This window comes from Barbus barbus (genome assembly GCF_936440315.1).
Source record: "Barbus barbus genome assembly, chromosome: 1".
Classification (NCBI taxonomy): domain Eukaryota; kingdom Metazoa; phylum Chordata; class Actinopteri; order Cypriniformes; family Cyprinidae; genus Barbus; species Barbus barbus.
This window is the reverse complement of record NC_136729.1, coordinates 35631823-35654165: the sequence shown is the minus strand read 5'-3', so window position 1 is coordinate 35654165 and position 22343 is coordinate 35631823. Positions and strand designations below refer to the sequence as shown.

Genomic DNA, 22343 nt, shown 5'->3' with positions numbered 1-22343 from the left:
GAAACTCACTGTAAGTTAAATGCTGAAGATCCCTACAATATGTTTGAATTTAAGTGAGAGAAATATACATTTGTTTTCTACAACAATTAGTTTTAGTCCTCCAATCTGTTTGGCCGAGTGGTGTTCCAGATGTGTTGATATTTAGTCCACAGCACTGGGATCTCTCAAAAATTAGAAGAAACTATACTGCCTATTTCCAACGTATGCAAAATACAGTTTGAGTTTCTTCATCTTCAGAAAAAAATAATCAAACTTGCTATTTGTACTTGCAATATTACAAAATAAAAAATATTTGACAAAATTACAAAAATAAGGATGCAATATAAGTGGCGATCATCACGGTCCAAGCAAAAAGGTCTATGATAGCCCAACTATTCTTAAAATAAATATACATTCTCTTCATTTTAAATGGACAGAAATATATTTATTCATATCTGGCACTTTGAAATATTTCTTGGTAAACTAATTATTGAAAACCTTTTCAGTGTGCATAGTTCTAAATGAACTGGTTTTATGAAACTGACAGAAAAAGATTACACTTACAAAACTTATTCTGAGGCTAATGGACAAAAGTTGCATTACAGCCTCCATGTTTTAGTTGAAATGGCTGATGAGAATTTGCTTTTAGTCCCCCTTGCATCAAAAATGTATGAAACAAAGCATGACTGACCTGTTGTACCGTTTTAAGAAGTTATAATAGAAATAAGTGATAATGGGCCACAAACAAAAACTGACTTAATGGATCAAAAATCTTTTAAAAAGTTTTGGCCATCATGGCCCTGACATGTAAAGTTTGGTGCAGATCAATCTCCAAAGAAGATGCATACCAGTTTCCAAATTCACTGGTCGGTTACAGCGTTATTATGGCTTTTCTGTGATAGGGCCACAATATGTGCAAATTTGACAGGACTCGGCATGCATTATTAGAATTGTTTGTTGTCTATGCGTATCAAGTTTTGTTATGGTTGGACTCACAGATGTGTAGGTAAATCAGTTAGGGTTAGGATAGCAGATAGCAACGGGTGTTAAGTTCCTAGCTTCTATGTGCAAAATTTGGTCAAGATTGGACCAACGTATAAGTGAATTTAAAAAAGGATATATTTTTTCAGAACACTGAAAATCGTGAAATAATTCAAATTTGTGTCTATAACACCACCTAGTGTCAGACAGATGTGTGTCTGTGTATATGCACATGTTTTGGACCATCCTGCCACGTTTGTGATCTGGTGAAAATGACAGACTGGTATTGTGTGCAGGACTTTTCCCATCATGTAGTTCAGTTAAACTCCACCCCTGTAAGCTCACGTTCATCTGCCTCCACTTTTGACTACAATGTCCACGGTAACACTTTAGTATAGGGACCGATTCTCACTATTAACTAGTTGCTTATTAGCATGTCTATTATTAACATATTGGCTGTTTATTAGTACTTATAAAGCACATATTGATTCTTTCTGGCACAAAACACTGTTACTATGTTCTACTTCATTTGGAAATATTAAAGTTGGTAGATTGATAAGAGCTGACAACACACGACAAAAACTCTTGATCAAAACTAATAATTTGATCTTAAAACTTGAATCCTTTTTTTTTTATTACAAACTTAATTAAAAATTAAGCGAAAAAGGAAGCATGTTTCTCTGTGACAGCAAGCTGAGATGAACTTGGATCTTACAGTGAAAGCCATTACAACTAAAACCATAATGCAAATATAGCTGAAATGATTCCTCAGACAATGCTGAAATACTGTATATTCTGATGAGCATGTGCAGCGTAGAACAAGTATTGTGTAAATGCAGTGACTATTTTATTTGAAAGGTATAACTCGGAAATGATAGTGAAGTGACATACGGCAAAGTATGGTGACCAATACTCGGAATTCGTGCTCTGCATTTAACCCATCCAATGTGCACACACACAGCAGTGAACACACACACACCGTGAACACACACCCGGAGCAGTGGGCAGCCATTTATGCTGCGGCGCCCGGGGAGCAGTTGGGGGTTCGGTGCCTTGCTCAAGGGCACCTCAGTCGTGGTATTGAGGGTGGAGAGAGCACTGGACATTCACTCCCCCCACCTACAATCCCTGCCGGGCCGAGACTCGAACCCGCAACCTTTGGATTACAAGTCCAACTCTCTAACCATTAGGCCACGGTTGTCATTAATCTTTTATTCATATTTCTATACCTCTGTATTTAAAAGTACATTAACTACTAACCTATCAAGCATCATATACTAGCTTATAAATCACAAAAAAAGTTAGTATTACTAACACAATGAAACATCACAATAAATGTTCAGTGGAGTCAAAAGCAAACGTTATGGTAATGGTGTGATGTCAAAACTCTTAAGAACACGGGTCTAATCCAACAAACCTTGTGCACCACTGGTTAGAGATATTGGCCATTATTACATCTGTGTTGCCAGGGCCTCCAAATGGAACCCCAAACTGGCACTTAACTGTCACTGTGACCGTGTGTGGAACAGTGCCTATCACCAGAGAGACCCTGGCACACACCAGGGCATGAGACACAGAGGCAGGCAGAAAGGGCACTGGGCATCTGGCCAGGCACATAGAGGGCTGCTGAGAGGCAAAGCACCACTGCCACCGCCAATACAATCTTGCCAAAATAAACAATCTTGCCCTAAGGAAACCTTCAAATGCCCAAATAAAGGTTATTTTGCAGATATATCACAGCACCTCAAACTATTTCAAGCATCTTCAAAGCAAAGAGAATAAACAGGTGCTTCTTGTAAATAAGGACCAATTTATTGTTTAACATTTTTCCTTTGTTGGGGACGATTCAAAGTAACTAAAGAGAGTGTTCATTGTTTTCTTGGAGGTTTAAAGTTTGTCTTTGCTATAAACAGATTTGGACCAAGTGGGGAACTAGGTGACAACTCAAATCATGTCAATCATTAGATAAAGTAGACAAAGGTGTTCAAATGGCAGTTGCTCTAATCGCATTCACAGGCCTAATTCACAGAGCTAATGGTTTAACAAGAAAAGCTTTTGACGCAAAGGCCAAACAAGAAACTGTGGCGTTTCAACAGAATAAATCCGGCATTACAAAGCTTCTGTCCAGACTGCCAGCATGGGTGTGGATCTGCTAAGCGGAAACGCTCAAGCGTACATGCACATTAATTGTTTAATGAAAGGTCAGTGGTTCACTACAAAGGAGATACGGAAAAGCATTTAATTGACTCTTATAAGTGATGAGAGGTTGTGCAGGGAAGAATGAGACACGCTTTATTTGTGTAAGTGTATGAAAATAATTCACACAGGAGATTGATAGCCAAAATTCCTCATCAAATGGGAGGATTTCACATTGAGGAGAAAGTCTTTATTTAAAGGAAACAAAGTTTGTTATTTGTTTGTTATATGTTTGCACAATTTTTGTTATTTTAGCTGTTGACTAAAACATATTCTATATTCAAGTTACAGTTGGATAATGGATAAGAGCTTTAAAGCGCACACTGAGTTCAATTTGAGAGTATTCATTTCACATCAGAATTGGAGGAAAGGTTAAGGAATTGCAGCTTTTACTATGTACCTCCCCCTATTTCAAGGGACCAAATGTAATTGGACAATTAACTCAAAAGCTGTTTCATGGACAGGTATGGGCTATGCCTGTTATTTCTACATCAATTGAGCAGGTAAAAGGTCTGGAGTTGATTCTAAGTGTTCCATTTGCATTTGGAAGATGTCGAAGTGAACCCACATCATGCAGTCAAAGGAGCTCTCCATGCAGGTGAAACAGACAATTGTTAGGCTTCCAAACCAAGACAAATCCATCAGAGAGATAGCAGGAACATTCGGAGTGGCCAAATCAACAGTTTGGTTCATTCTGAGAGAAAAAAAGAAAGCACTAGTGAGCTCAGCAACATTAAAAAGGCCTGGACGCCCACACAAGACATCAGTGGTGGATGATTGGAGGATCCACTCCATGGTAAAAATAAAAATTATTTCACAACATCCGGCCAAGAGAAGAACACTCTCCAGGAGGTATGCGTGTCTCTGTTAAAGTCTACAATCAAGAGAAGACTTCATGAGAACAAATTAGACTTTGCGAAAAAACATCTAAAAAAGCCCGACCACTTGTAACTATGGAGAAGACCACTCCAAAGTATGGAGAAGGCTTGGAACAGCTTATGGTCCAACATCATCCGTGAAACATGGTGGAGCAGCATGATGGCAAGAGAATGCATGGCTTCCAGTGGCACTGGGTTACTGGTGTTTACTGATGATGAGACGGATGCAGGCGAATGAATTCTGAAGTATATAGGGATATACTGCCTGCCCAGATGCAGCCAAATGCAGCAAAGTTGAGTTCAGAGTTTTTGAAGGTCAAAAAGAGTAATATTCTGCAATGGCCAAGTAAATAACCTGATCTCAACCTGACTGAGCATGCATTTCACTTGCTGAAGACAAAACCAATGGCAGAAAGACCCACAAACAAACAACTGAAGCTCAGTCTTTGCCAGGTTGAACTGTAGGTGATGTTCTATCATCCACGCCGAGATGTCCGCCAGGCAGCCTGAGATGCGTGCAGCTACCGTTGGATCATTTATTTCCCCACTTACATTTGAGACCCTGAAAATAAGGGGGCTGTGTATAAAAATGGTTGTAATTCCTAAGCATTTTATGTTAGAATTTTGTTCAAACCCTTGACATACAGCTTAAAGTCTGCACTTGAATTTCATCTTGATTGTTTCATTTTAATTCTATTCTGGTGGCATACAGATCCAAAATTATGAAAATTGTGTTAATGTCCAAATATATACGGACCTAACTGTATGATTAAATACTGAAAACTGAGGATATCACATAAACATAAACCATTTCATTAGTTATTGTGTGACGATTCATTATAAAAACTTCTAAAAAATATGCAGAAATAAAAATATTACATAATTATAAATAATGCTAACTATTATGATAAAGCAATGTGCAATTTTATAATAAAAACTCAACAGGCTATAAAACAAAAATGGAAATGACAGTTGCTCATGATATTTGAAATAAATTGAGCTTTATGTATTTTCACAACAATTTGGACATTGTTATGAATTAAATGAACTTGTAAGAATGTGAAAAGCACTTTAAGAGACTTTCTAAATGTCCACAAAGACAAAAAATGTCCATAGTTGAAGAAACAACCAACAATCTAGAATCTAATGTTTATGTGAGAAAAAGCACACACTTAAATAACTGCACATCAAGCAGAAGAACACCATTTATTTTTTTTAAAATGCCTTCATAAATAATTTATATCTGATATACTTAAAACTCCCATGATTACAAAATAAACTTTGTGACTGGAACCACAAATGAAGGAAATAGACAGAAACACCACAACTGATACATTTCAATCATAAACCTGAATAGGGTCGTCATCCTCAACAGGACAGCCATTAGTTTCCAATATAATAATATTCATGAGGAGTAGATTCAAATAAAATAATGTTCAGTGAACTACCTGCACATACAATTGTCATATCTGCGATAATAGTGAATAATTTCCAGTAGGTTTTATTGCTTTACAATGGACACACACACACACACACGGCCTAGATCAACAGCTACCGTGAGTATACTGCTCCCTTAATAATTGATATCATGTTAATATAAGGATATGAAAATTGTTCTGTAATGCTAAACATATTGAATAAATATCATATGAGTAATGGAATCAATCCAATAGTCCCTGCACTGCATCTGCCCCCAGTGTTTCATACTACACCATCGTTGGTTTAGTAAAAACAAAACAATAATAAAATGTCTTGCATTTAAAATAAGAAAAAGAGCAAAGCTGCTACAATACTCAAATTAAAAATAATCATAAAAGATAGTTTTTAATAACCAATTATTACACCCTCTACCAATACAATAAAAAAAAATTAAAAGTTTAACATCCAGAAAAAGACACAAGTTAAATGCATGATATTCACAATAAATATTCAAGTATGTTTCTCTCGTATGACGTGAATGTTGTCAGCTTCTAAGTGCTGTAACAAAAAACAAGCAACCATTCTTTAAACATTATGCAGGTGGAGTGTAACGCAAGAAAAAATGAAAGCAGAAAATTAGTTTTGAAATTAAATTCATTTTTTGTACCTCTGACATTTTGAATGGAATGTCGACTAGAGCTAGAATTAGGCTAGAAAGGGCTACCTGGTCACCGCCAGTGCAACCGTCAGAAGAAAAATGTGCCTATTCATGTGTCAAAATCATACAGATCATAATTCCCAAGCTTTACTCGATTACACTCACTCAGGCCTAGTGGACAAAAACCACAATTGCACAATTAACTACTGTATTCGTGCAAATTATTGTGTAATAATTTATCATCTATAATGGCTTGTGAAGATAAATGTGTAATATGAACCCAAATGTTCCTGTGGATCATTACAGTTACTTGAAAACACAGTAAAGTAAATTTGATCTAAAACCAAAAAGTCAGTGGTGTATTTGTGCACCTAACAGATAGCAAGTTATTTTATTAGAACTGCATGTTTTGAGGCACTTCAGAAAATTGGTGATTAGCTATTAGATTTTGGGGTTGATCTGAATCACATAGAAAGGTTAAAAAGGTAATTTAATGATAAACCAAGAGCTTATGTGTCAGCGTTGTGCAAACCTCATTCAAATCTGGGCAAAAATAATTTACATAAATCATGATTCATCTATCCCCTTTTAGTGAATTGTATCTTTACATCAGTGAACTTAATTTATAACATTTTATCTTTTTGCAAGCATCTTTTAAGGTAATATTATGGCAATATCGTTTTCAAATATGAAACTTACATTAAGTATTATTATTAACATTGGTTTAATAGCTCATCAAAAAAACATATCAGTGATCATATCAGATCAAAATGACAAAAAAAAAGTTAAAAACTTGCAGATTTTAAAAAGGCACACAAACATTAATAAGAAAAAAAAAGTGATCAAAAATTGCAGTAATAGTAGTAAAATGCTCAGCAGAGGCATTAACAGTTCTTGGTGAGGTATGCGTAATTATGTGCATGATAGCGAAAGTTATTGTAAACTATGTTTGTGTTTGTGTGTGTGTGTACTTCAGCAGTGTCTTTTACCCATGCCAGAGGTCATGACTCACCTCGAGAGCCATCAACCCTCAGTGCCATAAAACCAGACAATCTCCACCCACTTGCGTCCCTACTCGCATGAAAGCCGCTCACGTGATCCAGACCTAGGGGAGTGGACTGGGCCGAGGTCTCAACAAATAAGAGTTACCCTGGAGACAACCAAGCCTCACAATAAACTATCCCCTGTAATCCTATTTCAGTAGTAAATACGAACGTGCCCCAGCATGTGCAGTCAAAACAGAAAAAAGACTATGTTTTTGATCACTGATATGTTCAACTACAACTGTATTCATTCTATATGAATAGATATGTGTCAGATAATTATCAGTTGTTTTGAAGAACCTGAAAAAGTTTGATCCTGTAGAGATACCAAGCTATTTTGGAGAGGATTTTGCTGAAGACCAGGGGTGGGGAGGGGGGTTGTCGGAGGGTGACCTTCCCCACTGGAGTGATGTGTGTGTGTCTCTGTCTGCCTGTCTACACATGAGAGCGGGAGGTCAAGTTGAGCCTTAGAGGCTGTCTGCTCCTGAACGGCAGGAACCACAGGATCTTCCAGCGAGTGCCAAACACCTCAGCCATCGCTTGCTGCCATGACCGGCGCGGTCCACTGGGGGCACAGAATAAATTAAAGTATGCATCTTAAGCTGATGCAAAATAATATCACATTTGAACTACGCAGAGAACCTAACATCTTTAGGAGAGACCGAGTCTAGTTGTCACACATTTTACTTCAGTGAACATGTTTTAAAATAAATAAAAAAAAGGTTAATTTTTTAAAATCAAAATATTCTGTAAAGAGACACACACCCTAAACTTCTTGGCTTTAAAAAAAAGCTATTGTGCAAAGCTACTGCACTAGATGAAAGTGTTTATTTAACAAATGTTGACCTATTGTGTCCAATAGCAGGGCATGTTTATTACGAATCCTGCTATTAAACAGCCTAATACAGATTTTCCAGTTAAATTTTCAACTATTTTTAAATCCAAAACAATTGAGAAAAAAAACAAAAACAAAGTACAAATATCAAACCACTTTTTTAGCCATAAATGTTAATTTTGAATGTTTGACATCTGTACAACCATTCAAAAGTCAGAAGCCTCACCAAGGTGACATTTATTTGATCAAAAATGAACTAATAATAATATTGTGAAATATTATTACAATTTAAAATGACAGTTTTTGTTCATGTTTCATTTTAATATATGTTCAAATGTAATGCATTCCTGTGATGGCAAAGCAAAATTTTGATTAATTGTCAAGAAACATTGATCAATGTTAAAAACAGTTGTGCTGCTTACAACTTCTCTGGAAACGGCAACATTTTTAAATTCTTTGATGAACAGAAAGTTCAAAAGAACAGCATTTATTTGAAATGTCTTTAATGTTTGAAATAATTAAATGCAATTAAATAAAGAATATATTAAAACAAATAAATAAATAATAATAACAATAATAGTAAAAATAGTAACCTCTTACAGACACCAAACTTTTGAACAGCGCATAGATTGATAAACACACATTTGTGTGATTTGTCTAAAAACCTCATATTCAAGCTGTGACTACTAGTCCCAGTCTCCAGGTCTACGTGTAATGATTAGGTAGAGGACATTATATTATTAAACGGCTGATATGATGCTGTAAGTTTCAATACTTACATGTCTTCCAGTAAGTGTGACATCTTCTCTATAGTAGTTGTGTCCTGTTGTTGAAAACAATGAAAGATATTGCTTTGTATCACCACTGAACTATGAACATGTCATTTCTTATAAATTTAGGAGACAATACAGCGACAACTCGTGAAATGATTTATGACAGCAAGCCAGTGGATTCAAGGGGGTGAATTGGATCGGTTTTTGATCTTTCCCACGCTGGGAGTGAAAACTGCAATAGCATACACTGAGACAAAAGAGAGACAGTGAAGCCGACAGCAACAACACTCCCTTGGTGCCCTCCTCACCTTGCCAAGTTGGCACAGGGGCAAAAGGGCATCTGCCTTCGGACAATGGGACCGCGTGCATAGGGATGCTAAAATCCCCCCTGCTTGCCAGGTGAAGAGACGCGGCAAAAAGAAAAAAAAACAACTGAATATGTAAATAAGGTAGGATTAACAGAGGCGAGACTGAAGGGCCTGTTTGTGTGAAAAATGGTGGACGCGTGACTGACAGTGGCTTTCTAGAACAATATGTGCTTTGTGTGAGATACACAAGACAAATACATTAAAAAAAAAATATTCCCGAAGCCATAAGACATTATGTAAGAAGTCTGACTTGAACTGTTGAAGTCAATGACTGAAGTCAGATTCACATTGTGAACCGCTAGAGGACACACTCTTGGCCTGGAGCAGCCAGTGTCATGCCAATTCAACCTGGCAACAGTTCAGGCTGAACTGATCTGGGCTCAGAGAGCATGCGTGAGGAAACGATCTTTGCAGGGATCAATGGTTAAGTCTGCTTCCTCATTTGCTATGACTGGCACGAGGCTACGCGCTAACCACCCTGTCAGACACTAAATCTTCTAAGACATCACAACACGGGATAGCAGGGTGAAGGTGTAGCTTGTGTGTTAAAGCACTGGGACTTTTCTGGCCTTTGGATAAGGAGATGGCTTAAAGGCAGGACAGGACACAAGATAAAACAGCTTAACATGGACTTTTACCAACACAAGATTAGCGTCGTCAAAGGAAGTCTCCTGCAGGAATGGGTTAGTGTCAAAGGTCATCTAAAAGAATGGCTGGACATAGCTTGTGTAATATTTAATGAGAAAACTATGTTTTCAGTTGGTGGAATTACACAAATGAGCCTCTGTAGGAAGACAGAGTTGTCCAGAGGGTTTGGAATGAGGTTAGTATTGGGTAAAGTGAGCCAAAGCAAGTTGTATTTCATTCAACGGTTGGACATTTGTACTGAGAAGATGGAAGACCCTCGTATTCAAATGACAGAGGATAGGATGTGAAGTGAGACGTGTTCTTTGACACACTTCCACAGCATATGGTGGATGCGTGGGGGTCAAGTGAACATGACTGGGAACCAGAGAATAAGATTAAGGGGAGGTGTATTCTTTTTAAAGGGCTGCACTTTTTACTGAATTTAACTAGGTCACTACTAATCCTCTTTGCCCTGGCTATCACATGAAGTCATCAGTTAAAGGATCAGAGTTAAACATGATTATCCCACTCCCCCCAATCATAGCCATGTTTCAGGCCTAATCAACAGAGGAAGGGTGGAGGACATAACAGAAGTAGACGAACAGAATAAAGGACTGTATTTGTCATTTTAGCCAAACAGGCCAGTGTGGTTGCGATGGCCACCAGTTTGGTTTTTCCATTGCTTTGACCTTAACATTAAAGGAACAGTTCACCCAAAAATGCTGTAATCAATCATTCACCCCAACATTGCTCTATTCCCTTAAGATTTCTTAGTAACACTTTATAGTGAGTAATTAAAGTACTTAATTATTTGCAAACTATTCATTTGCAGTTAATTCATATTCTAAAAATTGTAGTCTTTGCATTGTTAATACATTAATAGTCTAGTTAAAATAAAACAGTAAATTAAAGTGACAATGAATTAGTAACTATCCTAATTATTTTCACTAATGATTTACAGATTACTGATGCATTTAAATGTGATCTCATGAGCATTTGTATGCATTTTATGTAACATATTTGCAGACACAAAAACACAATATTTACATATTAACGTAACTGTCACTGTACATTTTCATTTTTCATTTATTAAAAAGTGGTAATGTTAAAGGGATAGGGTGGATCATAAAAACATTAAGTCATTACTTGTAAAGAAACTTAAAGTAATGTTTATGTGTAAAGTGACTTGATAAACATGCTAAATTAATGCATTTCTAACATTTTAGAAATGCAATTAATGTCTAATAAAGGTAGGTTATTGCCTTTCATTTAGTATTTTCATTTAGTGTTTCTATAACACTGTTAACACTGTTAACACTTGATAATAAAACATTTAAATCTTTACATATGAGCTAACTGAGCAATAATAATAATAATAATAATAATAATAATAATGTGTTAACTATTTTGACAATGTACGAAGAACTCACTTTTTGTCCATAACATAAACGTATCAATGTATAGACAACAGTTTATAAACTGGGAATTAACTATAAACTAATAGTTTGCAAAGGATTGCGTTTTGTTACTGTATACTTATGAAGTGTTACCAAGTCGGTTACCCCAAAACGCCACTGATCAAAGCACATACATAAAACCCATCAAAACTATGAAACACAGAAACTCAACCATACTTGTGTGACAGGTCAGAGCAAACCTCATTGGTTCTTGCATGTCAAGCAATCATGTTTGAACTTTCGTTTACCATTTTCGATCCGCTTTATTTATGAACTCTGATCAATGTTTATATGTAAATAAAGCTTAAATATGAAATAAAACAAAATAAATTAAACTATAAAATAAATATTAAACAATCATGTCTTTTCAGAACACCTGGATTTAAAACTGCCATATTCATATGGATTATGTTTACTATGTTTTCATGAACTTTTTGAAATGTCAAAGCTTTGGTTGTTTGAACTTTTAATGGAGGGACAGAAATCTCTCAGGTTTCATTAAAATATCTTCACATCATATTTCGAAGATGAATAAAAATCTTATAGATTTTCATTTTGGGGTGAACTAACCCTTCAAAGGCATTGCATGCATACAGTTCCACAAAAAGGCCAATTTACTAATTACTTGGCAACCTAAATAAACTGTACAATAGATAGATTATTCTCTGAATGTCGCATTGTGTGTGATGGAACAACCACCTCCCTTAAAAATGTTGGACAAAGTCATGACAGCAGCAACAATGTGAAATTTTATGCAAGTATAACATATTTACAAACATTTTTCAGAAGATCAACATAACTAGATTTGCATTTCTTGAAGGAAAAACAAGTACTTTCATGGCTACCTGAAATTTTTATGTAGGTTTAGGTTTTAGACTGATTCTGTGTAAATAAAATGTAGCATCAGAGCTGTATCATATACTGTTGTCATGACCCACAACATGCATCTTGTTTCTTGTCCCCTGTGCATGAAACACCTGCACTGCAGTGTAAATGGCTATATTATATCCCAGAGGGCCACCTTCCTGCAAAGGTTCACTCCAACCTGCTGCAAAAACTAACCTGTTAGTAATTCTAAAGACCTTGATTACCTGGTATAGATGCGTTTAAGGATTGGAGATATACTCTGCAGGAAAGTAGGTCTCCAAAGCCAGAACTGGATAGCAGTGTTAGAAATGGTTAAAAAGGTGTAAGAAAGAAAAGCCCATTGCAATTCAATATGCGAGTAATTATCAAAATGATGCAATCTTTGCTTGTAAGATTTTGAATAGCGAACGTTTTATCAATGCATCAAACCTTAATTTTCTTAAACTGTTTTTACAAAAACAAACAAAAAAAACACCTGTAATTACCTACAAAAAGCATTAAATGAGTCTGAGTAGAAAATCCACACAAGACGACGAATCTCACCATAGCAAGTATAAGTAATCTCTATGACCAAATCAGTTAAACCTGCTAAGATGACAAGCTCATTTATTTACTCCGTTAAAGAAAAAAGCAAAACTTACTGCAAGGATTCCTTTGACTTGTGTGTAGAAAAGGCTGCCCATTCCACCAAACATGATCAGCCCCATGAAACAGGACCCACGTAGAAGAGCTAACTCATGACGTACCGCAGAGTCCACCTAAAAAGACACGTTACACATGTGCTATAAATTAGACTATTTCCAAGTCAAATCATTATGCTATGCATGCACAAAGAGGATTTTTGCACTGCAGGCAGTTATGGGAAGCGATGTGACATATTTAGCTTGTTTCCTTTCCTGCTGAAGGCTTTTCTGTGTCTATTACACTGAACACATATAAACACACACAAATACACAAAATCCACAATATTTAGCTTCTTGTGGGAAAGCTTTTCCAGGCGATAACGTCACTATCTCTCCCATACAGCTGTTTCTGTGCCCATCTCTCGCTTTTCAGCTGCGTCTGTTTACTTGCACACAATGCTCCACAGAATAAACAAAAACAGGAAATTGAGCATTATGGGCTTTTATTTGCAGGCGGTCTGCTGTTGCCATGATGGCTCAGCTGTTCAGCTGCATTCAAGTTGGAATGATGCTCCTTTGAATTTAAATGCTCTGACAGAAAATACACCACTATATTCCTGATTCTCAAGACATGCAACAAAACAAGTCCCACAACTTCACTTGCCATTAGTTTTTAAAATAGCCACTAAAATTTTCACTCTGAAATTTATCAGGAATGATCACTTGTTCTTAATAAAAATGTATAATTTCATTTGATTTTATCAAAAAGGTTAAATCGCATTATCACTCACTACCCCAATGCCACTAATCCTCAGCCTACAACTCTAAAATATAAGATTAAAAACTTTAATTTAGGAAAAACAGAAATATAAATATTAATCCTTAAACATTAACATAAAAAATACACTATTATGTTTTGACAGTTTGGCAGCTGTCTCTACTTTTAGTCAATCCAGCGTTTACCCTGAAGGACTTATTTCCATATTTGATCTGCTTTTAGTTCATAAAGGTCACACAGATTCCTGTTGTTATATTTATATTTATCTGCCTTGTGTAACAACTATGTACATTCCAAGCATTTCCAATCAATCTGTAAAATATTACATTGCAAATTACAGCTATAAAACACGCAATAAAACAGAAAAGGGCCAAAGTTTGGGAATTTGCTGTTTGCAGGTGTGTTTTGGATGACCAGTATAACTGATCAATGCATGCAAATACAACTTGTATTAAATTTCACTCAAAGTAACAGCTTATTCAGTACTTGACAGTAATGCGGATGCCACCTGCAGGTCCCTAATCTCAGTTAAGTGGTGCAAATCCAATGTTAATCATCTGCTTCCATTGAGAAGATTCTACTAAACCACAGAATAATAAAATTGGCTAAATGAAAAAAGCATACTACCATATAATATATCTGCATAACTATATACATCTACCAAAATGTTATGCGTATTGAACTATATCCCACAGTGCAATGCACCTGACTTGACTATCCATATCAAATGTGATGAATGAACTTGAAATCATATCAAACTTCAATATCTTTTGGTACTAATTGTACTAAAAACAATTCAAATAATAAGTAATATGTAAAATGTAACTTAAAAGTACCATGCTATTACTATCACTATGCCATAATACATAAAACTTTTAAAAAAGCTTGTTCATGGGTTACCACATCATGGTACCCAAATGTACTGTGTGTAAAACAATGTGTGTTGAGGTCCACCTACATGACTGTAATGGAACAAGTGTACTTTAAAACCACTGATCTATTATAGTATAATATGTGTGAGATATATATATATATACATACATACATACATACATACATACATATATATAGAGAGAGAGAGAGAGATAGAGATAGAGAGAGAGAGAGAGAGAGAGAGAGAGATCAGTGTTTAAAACTATTAAAAATTAAATAAAACCTGCGATTTAAAACTATAAATGTTAAAGTGACTTTAAGCACTTGGGCAGTATAAATGGACGTGTGTAAATGAAAGACCGTCTTACCCGGTCCACCGAGGACAGGGGCTGGAAGTAGTAGTACTGGCAGAAGTCCAACACCAGAGTGTAGAGACTCAGAACCTGAGTGTAAAAACACAGCTGCAAAAAGAGCCAGTGGTTATCCTCCCCAACACAGTTATTAATCCTGCATAAACAGAGAGGAAAGAAACAGAGACATTTTTCAGGTATTTTTAATAAAGTATAATAAGAATCGCAAATGAAAAACATAATACCTAAACTAACATGAATGTGAAAAAGATCTATTATTAAACCTAGTAAACGCCATGCTACAACCCTGCTCTAAAGCAGCATCCTAAACAACGAAAAACTCAAATGACTATTTTGAAGCACTTTAAATAGGTAGGAACTCCACAAGGCACACAAGTAGTGCTCCGCACAGGAACTTTTACTTGATTTCACAACTGATTTTAATAACGGTTTGATATTAACACGTAGACAAAACATGCAAATATACAACTACGTCACTTTTCTAAACATCCATGTTTCACTATGCACATGGAAATTTGGATGATTCTTGAGATGACAGCAAGCATCAATGCAAAGTCAATCCAATATTTTTGTTTTTTAATGATTTATGTAGCAGATAGATAGATAGATAGATAGATAGATAGATAGATAGATAGATAGATAGATAGATAGATAGATAGATAGTTCATGGAGCAACACATTTTGTTGGAAAATAAAAATAAATGTTTTATTTAATCATATAAATGAGGAGTGGTGGTTGTATTTTCTAATTAGGGTGTTATCGATTATCAGATTAATTATTGTCCCTTTAGCCCCAACAGTAGGGGTGCTTTTCATCCCGAATACCATACTTTTACATATTATTCAGTTATTAAAAATGTTTGATTTAATTATCTTGACAAAAGCAATCATAGAGCTATTAATTGTATTTTTGTCTCTGTATATTCATGCTATTTTTTTGCACTTTAAAGTATAGTTCACCCAAAAAATTCCAGTATTTTTTCCATACTATGGAAGTCAATGGCGACCAGCAACTGTTTGGTTACCCATAATCTTCAAAACATCTTTTGTATTCAGCAGGAATTCATATATGTTTAAAACAACTTGAGGGTAAGTAAAAGATGACATAATTGCCATTTTTGTTTGAACTATACCTTTAAGACAGATCAAGCTACAGGAAGAAGCACCAGAATAAAGAACATGAGAGAAGAGAAAAAGGGCAGAGAGGGCCAAAAGAGAGAGCAGGATGAACTGTTAGTAAAACGAATACAGAAAATGATATGGCCACGTTTTTTTTCCTCCTCTTCCCTGCCATTACAGGCGATGACAGGGAGTCACGATTTGCTGAGTCCAGACAGACAGCAGCCTTCTTCAGCTGTACTGTAGGGCTGGACTTAACACAGGCTTCTCTGGTCACTTGATATCGCCTCTCCCTCTGTTTTACCTCTCTACAGAGACTTCATTAAACTTCCTCTATACAAAACCCACCAGGAATATAAAGCTTTCTGGGGTACAGGGTCTTTTAAGGTTATACTGTGAACTTGGGTCAACCAGCCAGATTTCAGTTTGGATCCTAAACCACTGTAAAAATCTCAACATGTCTCACAGAGATAAGCATCTGAGCACCAAAAATAAAATAGGGTGTATTCACACCGGTCTTGTTTGGTTCGATTGAATGGAACTGAAGTTCGTTTCTCCTTTTGGTGCGGATCTTTTGGGCAGGTGTAAATACAGCAATCGCACTCGGTGTGGACCAAACAACCGTACCGAGACCCAGCTGAAGAGGTGGTCTCGGTCTGCTTCCAAACAAACTCTGGTATGGTTTGTTTAAGGTGTGAATATGACCCGACCCAAATGCAGAAATCACGCTCAGAAATAGACAGTTTGCACATGTAGTGCTGTTTTTTGCGTTTCAATCACTTGTTTTTAAACCACAAATGCTTAAAAATGCATGCAAATTATGAGTTTTCGTGATCATGGCGCACAGCAACGTGACATGAGCATGCTAAATAGGCTAAAGCTTGCACAAAAGTTACCATGTATATGTTGGGGGGAAATAGTAAGGAGATATTTGAATTATTTATTAATAATAAACTAGTGTTTTCTGAGTCAGTGTCGCAAAGATGAAATTGATGATCCTGACTCGCCTTCTCATTGTCTCATATGATGCTCATAAGTTTATTCATATCGCGTTAGTATCTGACAACACCAAATCAGTAAAAGAATAAAAATTGCACTTCGAAAGATCTCCATGATTAGCCTGTTTTTGCACTTCTTGTTTTCCCTGCTTCAGAATTTTTGTCAAATGAATGGATAAACTTAGCACACGTGTGGTTGTGTTTACAATTTCTGGTTCACTTGCAAAAAGTGCAGTGTGAAAGCAAACCGCACCAAACAAAAAAAACAACACCACTGTATTTGATCCGGACCAAAGCAAGTGAACTAGACCTTCCTGGTGTGAATACACACTAACTCTTTTTTATGTTTTTTTGGTCACTTAATTAAGTTATTTGTGTTTTCACATGCACAAAATACATGAACAATATATAGATACAGAACGTTTTTTAAAGACTGCTGTGCTCAAACAAAAGCTTGTAGTAGGGTATTGACTTCATTATTTCTTGTTGAAGTTTTACCAGGGACAGTGGTGGTCCATGCGACGGACACAGTGGCCACAGCGGCTGCAGTGGTGTGACCTCTTTGGCCTCATCGTGTTGCATTTATTGCACAGTTCCCAGTCGTCCCTCTCTAAAATGACAAGAAAATGCAAAAAAATAAAAAATTAACTTCAGTGCTGCTACAAAAATTGTAACTGTAACAAAAACAAAACAAAAAAGGTCTTTGCTGCCATCTAGTGGTATTCAGAGAAAAAAATATTTTGATGTTCAGAAACTATTCTAGTCTCATAAATTCAGGACAAATTACTTTATCCATGTGAACAATGACACGCCTTAAAGTTGAAAACTGCTTAAATAATTCAATATTACTAGTTTTAAGCAGGTTTCCTAAACATTGTTTTTCTACTACTGGTTGATTAAGTAGCGAGTCCCAAGCTGATGGGATGCACTTTTCAGGAAAACCAACCTATGAAAAGGTTACTTACAGCTGTCTCTACAAACATCTTGTGCCAATGTGTGCTACATAGTGTTCACAAATTACTATCAACAGACAATGTTGCTTTCAGCAATAATATTATGGACATGTTAAATATTACTGTGCATCAAAACATGCAAGCCTATATTATGTAGCATGCATTTATATTGCATTAATCAGAAATGTTCTGTCATTAACTGGAACATTAATAAATGTAATAAATATTTTGTTTCCTTTGCGTACAAAAAGTATTCTCGTCGCTTCATAAAATTCAGATTGAACCACTGATGGCAGATGGACTATTTTGACGATGTCTTTCATACTTTTCTGGCAGTCAATGGGACAGTCACAAGCCTCCCGGTTTTCATCCAAAATATCTTAAATTGTGTTTCCGAAGACGAATGAAGCTTTTACTGGTGTGGAATGACATGGGGGTAAGTGATTAATGACAATTTTCATTTTGGGGTGGAGCAACCCTTTAATATCTTCGCTTAGTATGTTAGACAATTTTTATAATGTTATAGTAATATACAAGCAATCCAATGGAAAGTGTATTTTGGTACACTTGTGAATATAACAGACTTAAATTCCTATCAAAACAGATTTAAAATCCCTTTCTAAAGCAGGGAAATACAACATTTATCTGTCAAAATGAAAAATTGAAAATGAGAAAATGACAACACTAATATTTATTAAATAATATTTATTATATAGTCACTGAACACTGAGGTATACTGCCCTCATCTGGTTAGTTAATGGAACTTCAAGTTTAATCACATTAAAACAGCACAAGTAAAAGCGTTTAAGTAAACTTAACTCATCCTTAGAATCTACCTGCATGTATAAACATTTTACAGATATATTCACAGTGGAAAGGTCAAGCATATATGTAATCACTTTTATGATAACAAATAATGGCACATTGTTTTATATTTGTTTCTCATTTTATGTCTGTGGGGCACTTAGTGTTTAGCAATTTAGCCAGATGATGAAGGCAAATCAGGATTTTGTGTGTTATAATTATTAGATTATTGCATCCAGATTAAATTCCAAAGCACACAGTTTTAGCAAGCCCACATAATAATAAATCCTTTAACAAGTGCGAAAAAAATTATTTACTACATTAAATAAGTGGGATGAGAATAGTTTAGACACAGACTGTGGATTAATAACATACAAGAATTGCTACACTACACTAAAAAAAAAAAAAAAAAAAAACAGAACATATATGTGAGTGTTAGGTTTCATACCCGCGAGTGGAATTTTGGGGTCCTGAGCAAGTTTTCCGGGGTCGGCGGTGGAAGCCCTGAATAATGCTGAGACGCACAGAAGTGATGCTAGATAGTAAACTTGAGAAAGAGAAGGAGAGAAATTTCACATTTATCACATATAACTAGAAATTAAATGTCAAACAGCCATGGGGAGAAGAATTACATTGCTATTTAACACAAGTTCCTGAAAATTCAATTTAAAGCTTGTGCAATTAATTCAAGCATAGCCCCTTAATGTACATGTACATTGTTACAAAGGATTAATATTTCAAATAAGTGCTTTCTATTCAAAGAATCCTTAAAATGCATCATGGTTTCCACTAAAATTTTAAGCAGAACAACCGTCCCCCCCAAAAAATCACCAATAATCACCTTGGAAACAGGGCTTATTGTGATAAGGGATATTGTGTACGTATAATAATAATAATAATAATAATAATACTTTATATATGAATTGCACTTGTCCTTTTTCTTAAATCTATCTGATTCTGCATATTAAATTGTGCTTAGTCTTGTCTGTTTAGCATTTATTTACTAACTTGTCAACTTTGCCATTTATACAGAACCAAAGCCTAAAGGGGTAGACATACATCATTGTTCATACCACTGATTTCCCTTGAATGTGGGAAACAGGAAACGCAAGATCGTGCAGATTTTTCTGCATTCCAAAGGACAAGTTTGGTAAAGCTGCAAATTCATATCACGTGAAGATGAGTGACCAATAGAAGATTGGTGTCACAGCGTGGCCTCTTAACTGAATTAAAACAATGCATTCTTTTTGTGGTAAAGTGGAATAGATTGTTAATTTTTATTTTAAGTTAAATTATGTTTTTTAAAAGACTGCATACAACCGTTGCAGTGTCCATAAAAATATGCATGCTCAACGTCTAGTGTGACCGCAGACTAAACATTTAACACTATTCTCTTGTTGTCTAAAATTTCCTTCAAAAATGCAAATTAGTTACTCTTATGCTCCCAGTGTATCAGGTTTATAATTAGTTTTGAACTGTTGATGTGTAGTGGGAAAAAAACCTGTTGTACGTAAACCTGTCCTGCCAGTCTAATTACTCTCACGGTGAACAAGACCTCATTATCTCACTGCTCTGCTCTAATCTAAGAAGAATTCAAGTTTTAACCGACTCATTTGAAGCTTCTCCCCCATGATCTGCACAAACCTTATTGTAGAACAATTAGATATCAGTAAAACTGTTCTCTCCTGAACCTGTAAAAAAAAACAGATTGCAACACATAATAGGGCCTTGTATAGAACTTACAGACCACAAGTGCAGCAGGTATGTGTCCCTCTGCATAATGTGGCAACAGCACCAGTTTGGGAATCAGGAAGCTGTTATAAAACCAGACAAACAGCACCATGCTTATGCAGAACCAGCCCATGGGGTCCACCACAAAATGCAGTCGTAGCTTCATCCTTTCAGATGGTGTATGTGCCAGGATAACCGAAGCAGCTCCTGATATCAGACAGAATGCAGTTTGGATTAATGGTAGCCAAAAATACCATTTAATATGGAACATATTGATTTGTTCAAGGCCAAAAAAGGGTATGAAAAATTAACCAGCGTATACAATAATGTCTTCACAAGTACATCAATTAAATGAAGCAAGACAACAGTGTGTTTCAGAAGACTACACTGAGTTCATGCAGTTCAAGAGATATGGACACTTTCTGATAATTTGTCAGTGGTATAGTTTTAAAAAAATGGTCCAAATGTTTACGTCAGTGTTGAATGAACTTACTGCTGATTTTTAAAAAGCAGTAATGGATACATGCTGCATAATGTTAGATGATGATTAAGTGTCTCGGGATTTTAAAATCTTGCATATGATAGGAAGTGTATGGATGAAGCATTACATGAATCAGTTTTACCTTTTTAATGGTGTCAGTCCACAGAAAGCAGCAGCATCACAGTGGCCCTAGCCATGCCAACCTAAAACAGACAAAATCAGTAGGTCTATGGGTGTCAGATTTGTCTGCAGTTTTGCAAAAAAATAAAATACATAAATATTTATTTCGTTTAAATATTATATGCAACGAGAGTGATCCTGAAATTGTTAGATTTTGCAGTAAAAGTGATGAATGAGGTCACATGAGGAACACCTACTCGACTAACGTTACACTGGCTTTGTTCACGCATACGCCCATGTAATCAAACTGATCTTGCGAAATAATTGAGCAATGCTAAAATGCACAGAAAGAATAAATGAATAAATAAAAATAAGTGATTACACTGTTGTGATTTCTCATCTAAAACGGCACTTCTCTGCAACAGAGATGGACTGACAGTTCTCCTTATGTTGGGAGCAACATGAAATCAATTCATAAACAGTCACATCTCTTTATTTCAACTCATCATATATTTAATGTAACTAGTAAACATGCCCGGGCAGTGACTCACTGACTCTTGATGATAAAAATCTGGTAAACAAAGCCACAACCTGCGAAAAGCAATATGACATCAGATTACCGAAGCATAATAACACTCACTGATTTTGTCACACGGTGGTGTTTCAGCTGGACGCGTGTCGCGCGTTTAGCGTTGATTGAAAGAAAGCTCTTCCTGGACTGTGATTGTACGGAAGCCGCAAAGAGCGGAACGCGTTTACTTTTGTGGACGGCGCCCCTGAACTGTCGAAATGTAAGAATAAGAAAACACCTTTTTTACAACTATAAAAGCCCTTAAAAAACAGTGGTTTCAGAAATATAGCTATTAGAACTGCTGTCATGATTGTGTTAAGAAGCTTATTCGATACGTTTATTTAAATACCGGTAATGTAACATAAAATTAACATGAAACGTATGAAAAATAATAATTTTTAAATTTATTTATTGTTGAAAATAAAAGTTTACCACTAATTACAAACCAATATTTCGTCCCAAACTAGCAGTCTATGGAGTTTTAAACAAATCACAAATGTTCTGAAGGACAATTATTTTCTTTCATTGACAATTCGTTGAAAATAAAACAGGTTCAAGAGTTTTTTATTTATTTATTTGGTACATAGGCTACCAGTAAATAGCCTAATTAGTTACACATTTTACACTAAATTTTATTTAACGACGTTAAACTAAGAATATATTTTATTTACCTCGAAGCCTGTTGATTTTCTAAATGATAGAAAATATTTGACTAAATATACAACCCTGTCACCCAATCTTTTGTAATTATGTATTAACAGTTTTGCTAAATTAATAATGAAATGACTAAAGGATTTTTTTCAATAACCATTTGTCTTCAATACAGCTTCCAACCTTCTG

At 35.7% G+C, this 22343-nt stretch overlaps 1 protein-coding gene across 1 annotated transcript; it reads right to left on the bottom strand.

Annotated features, from left to right (window-relative positions):
* Window positions 1-5216: 5216 nt before the first annotated feature.
* On the bottom strand, window positions 5217-21669 carry LOC306871050 (palmitoyltransferase ZDHHC21-like). Its single transcript, XM_079418725.1, has 9 exons — window positions 21573-21669; window positions 20955-21015; window positions 20344-20538; window positions 19049-19147; window positions 17342-17453; window positions 14724-14862; window positions 12723-12839; window positions 8769-8812; window positions 5217-7719 (listed from the first exon to the last, which is right to left on the bottom strand). The coding sequence occupies exons 3-9, from the start codon at window positions 20495-20497 to the stop codon at window positions 7590-7592; spliced, it is 795 nt and encodes a 264-aa protein (XP_079274851.1). The 5' UTR covers window positions 20498-20538; window positions 20955-21015; window positions 21573-21669; the 3' UTR covers window positions 5217-7589.
* Window positions 21670-22343: the final 674 nt, after the last annotated feature.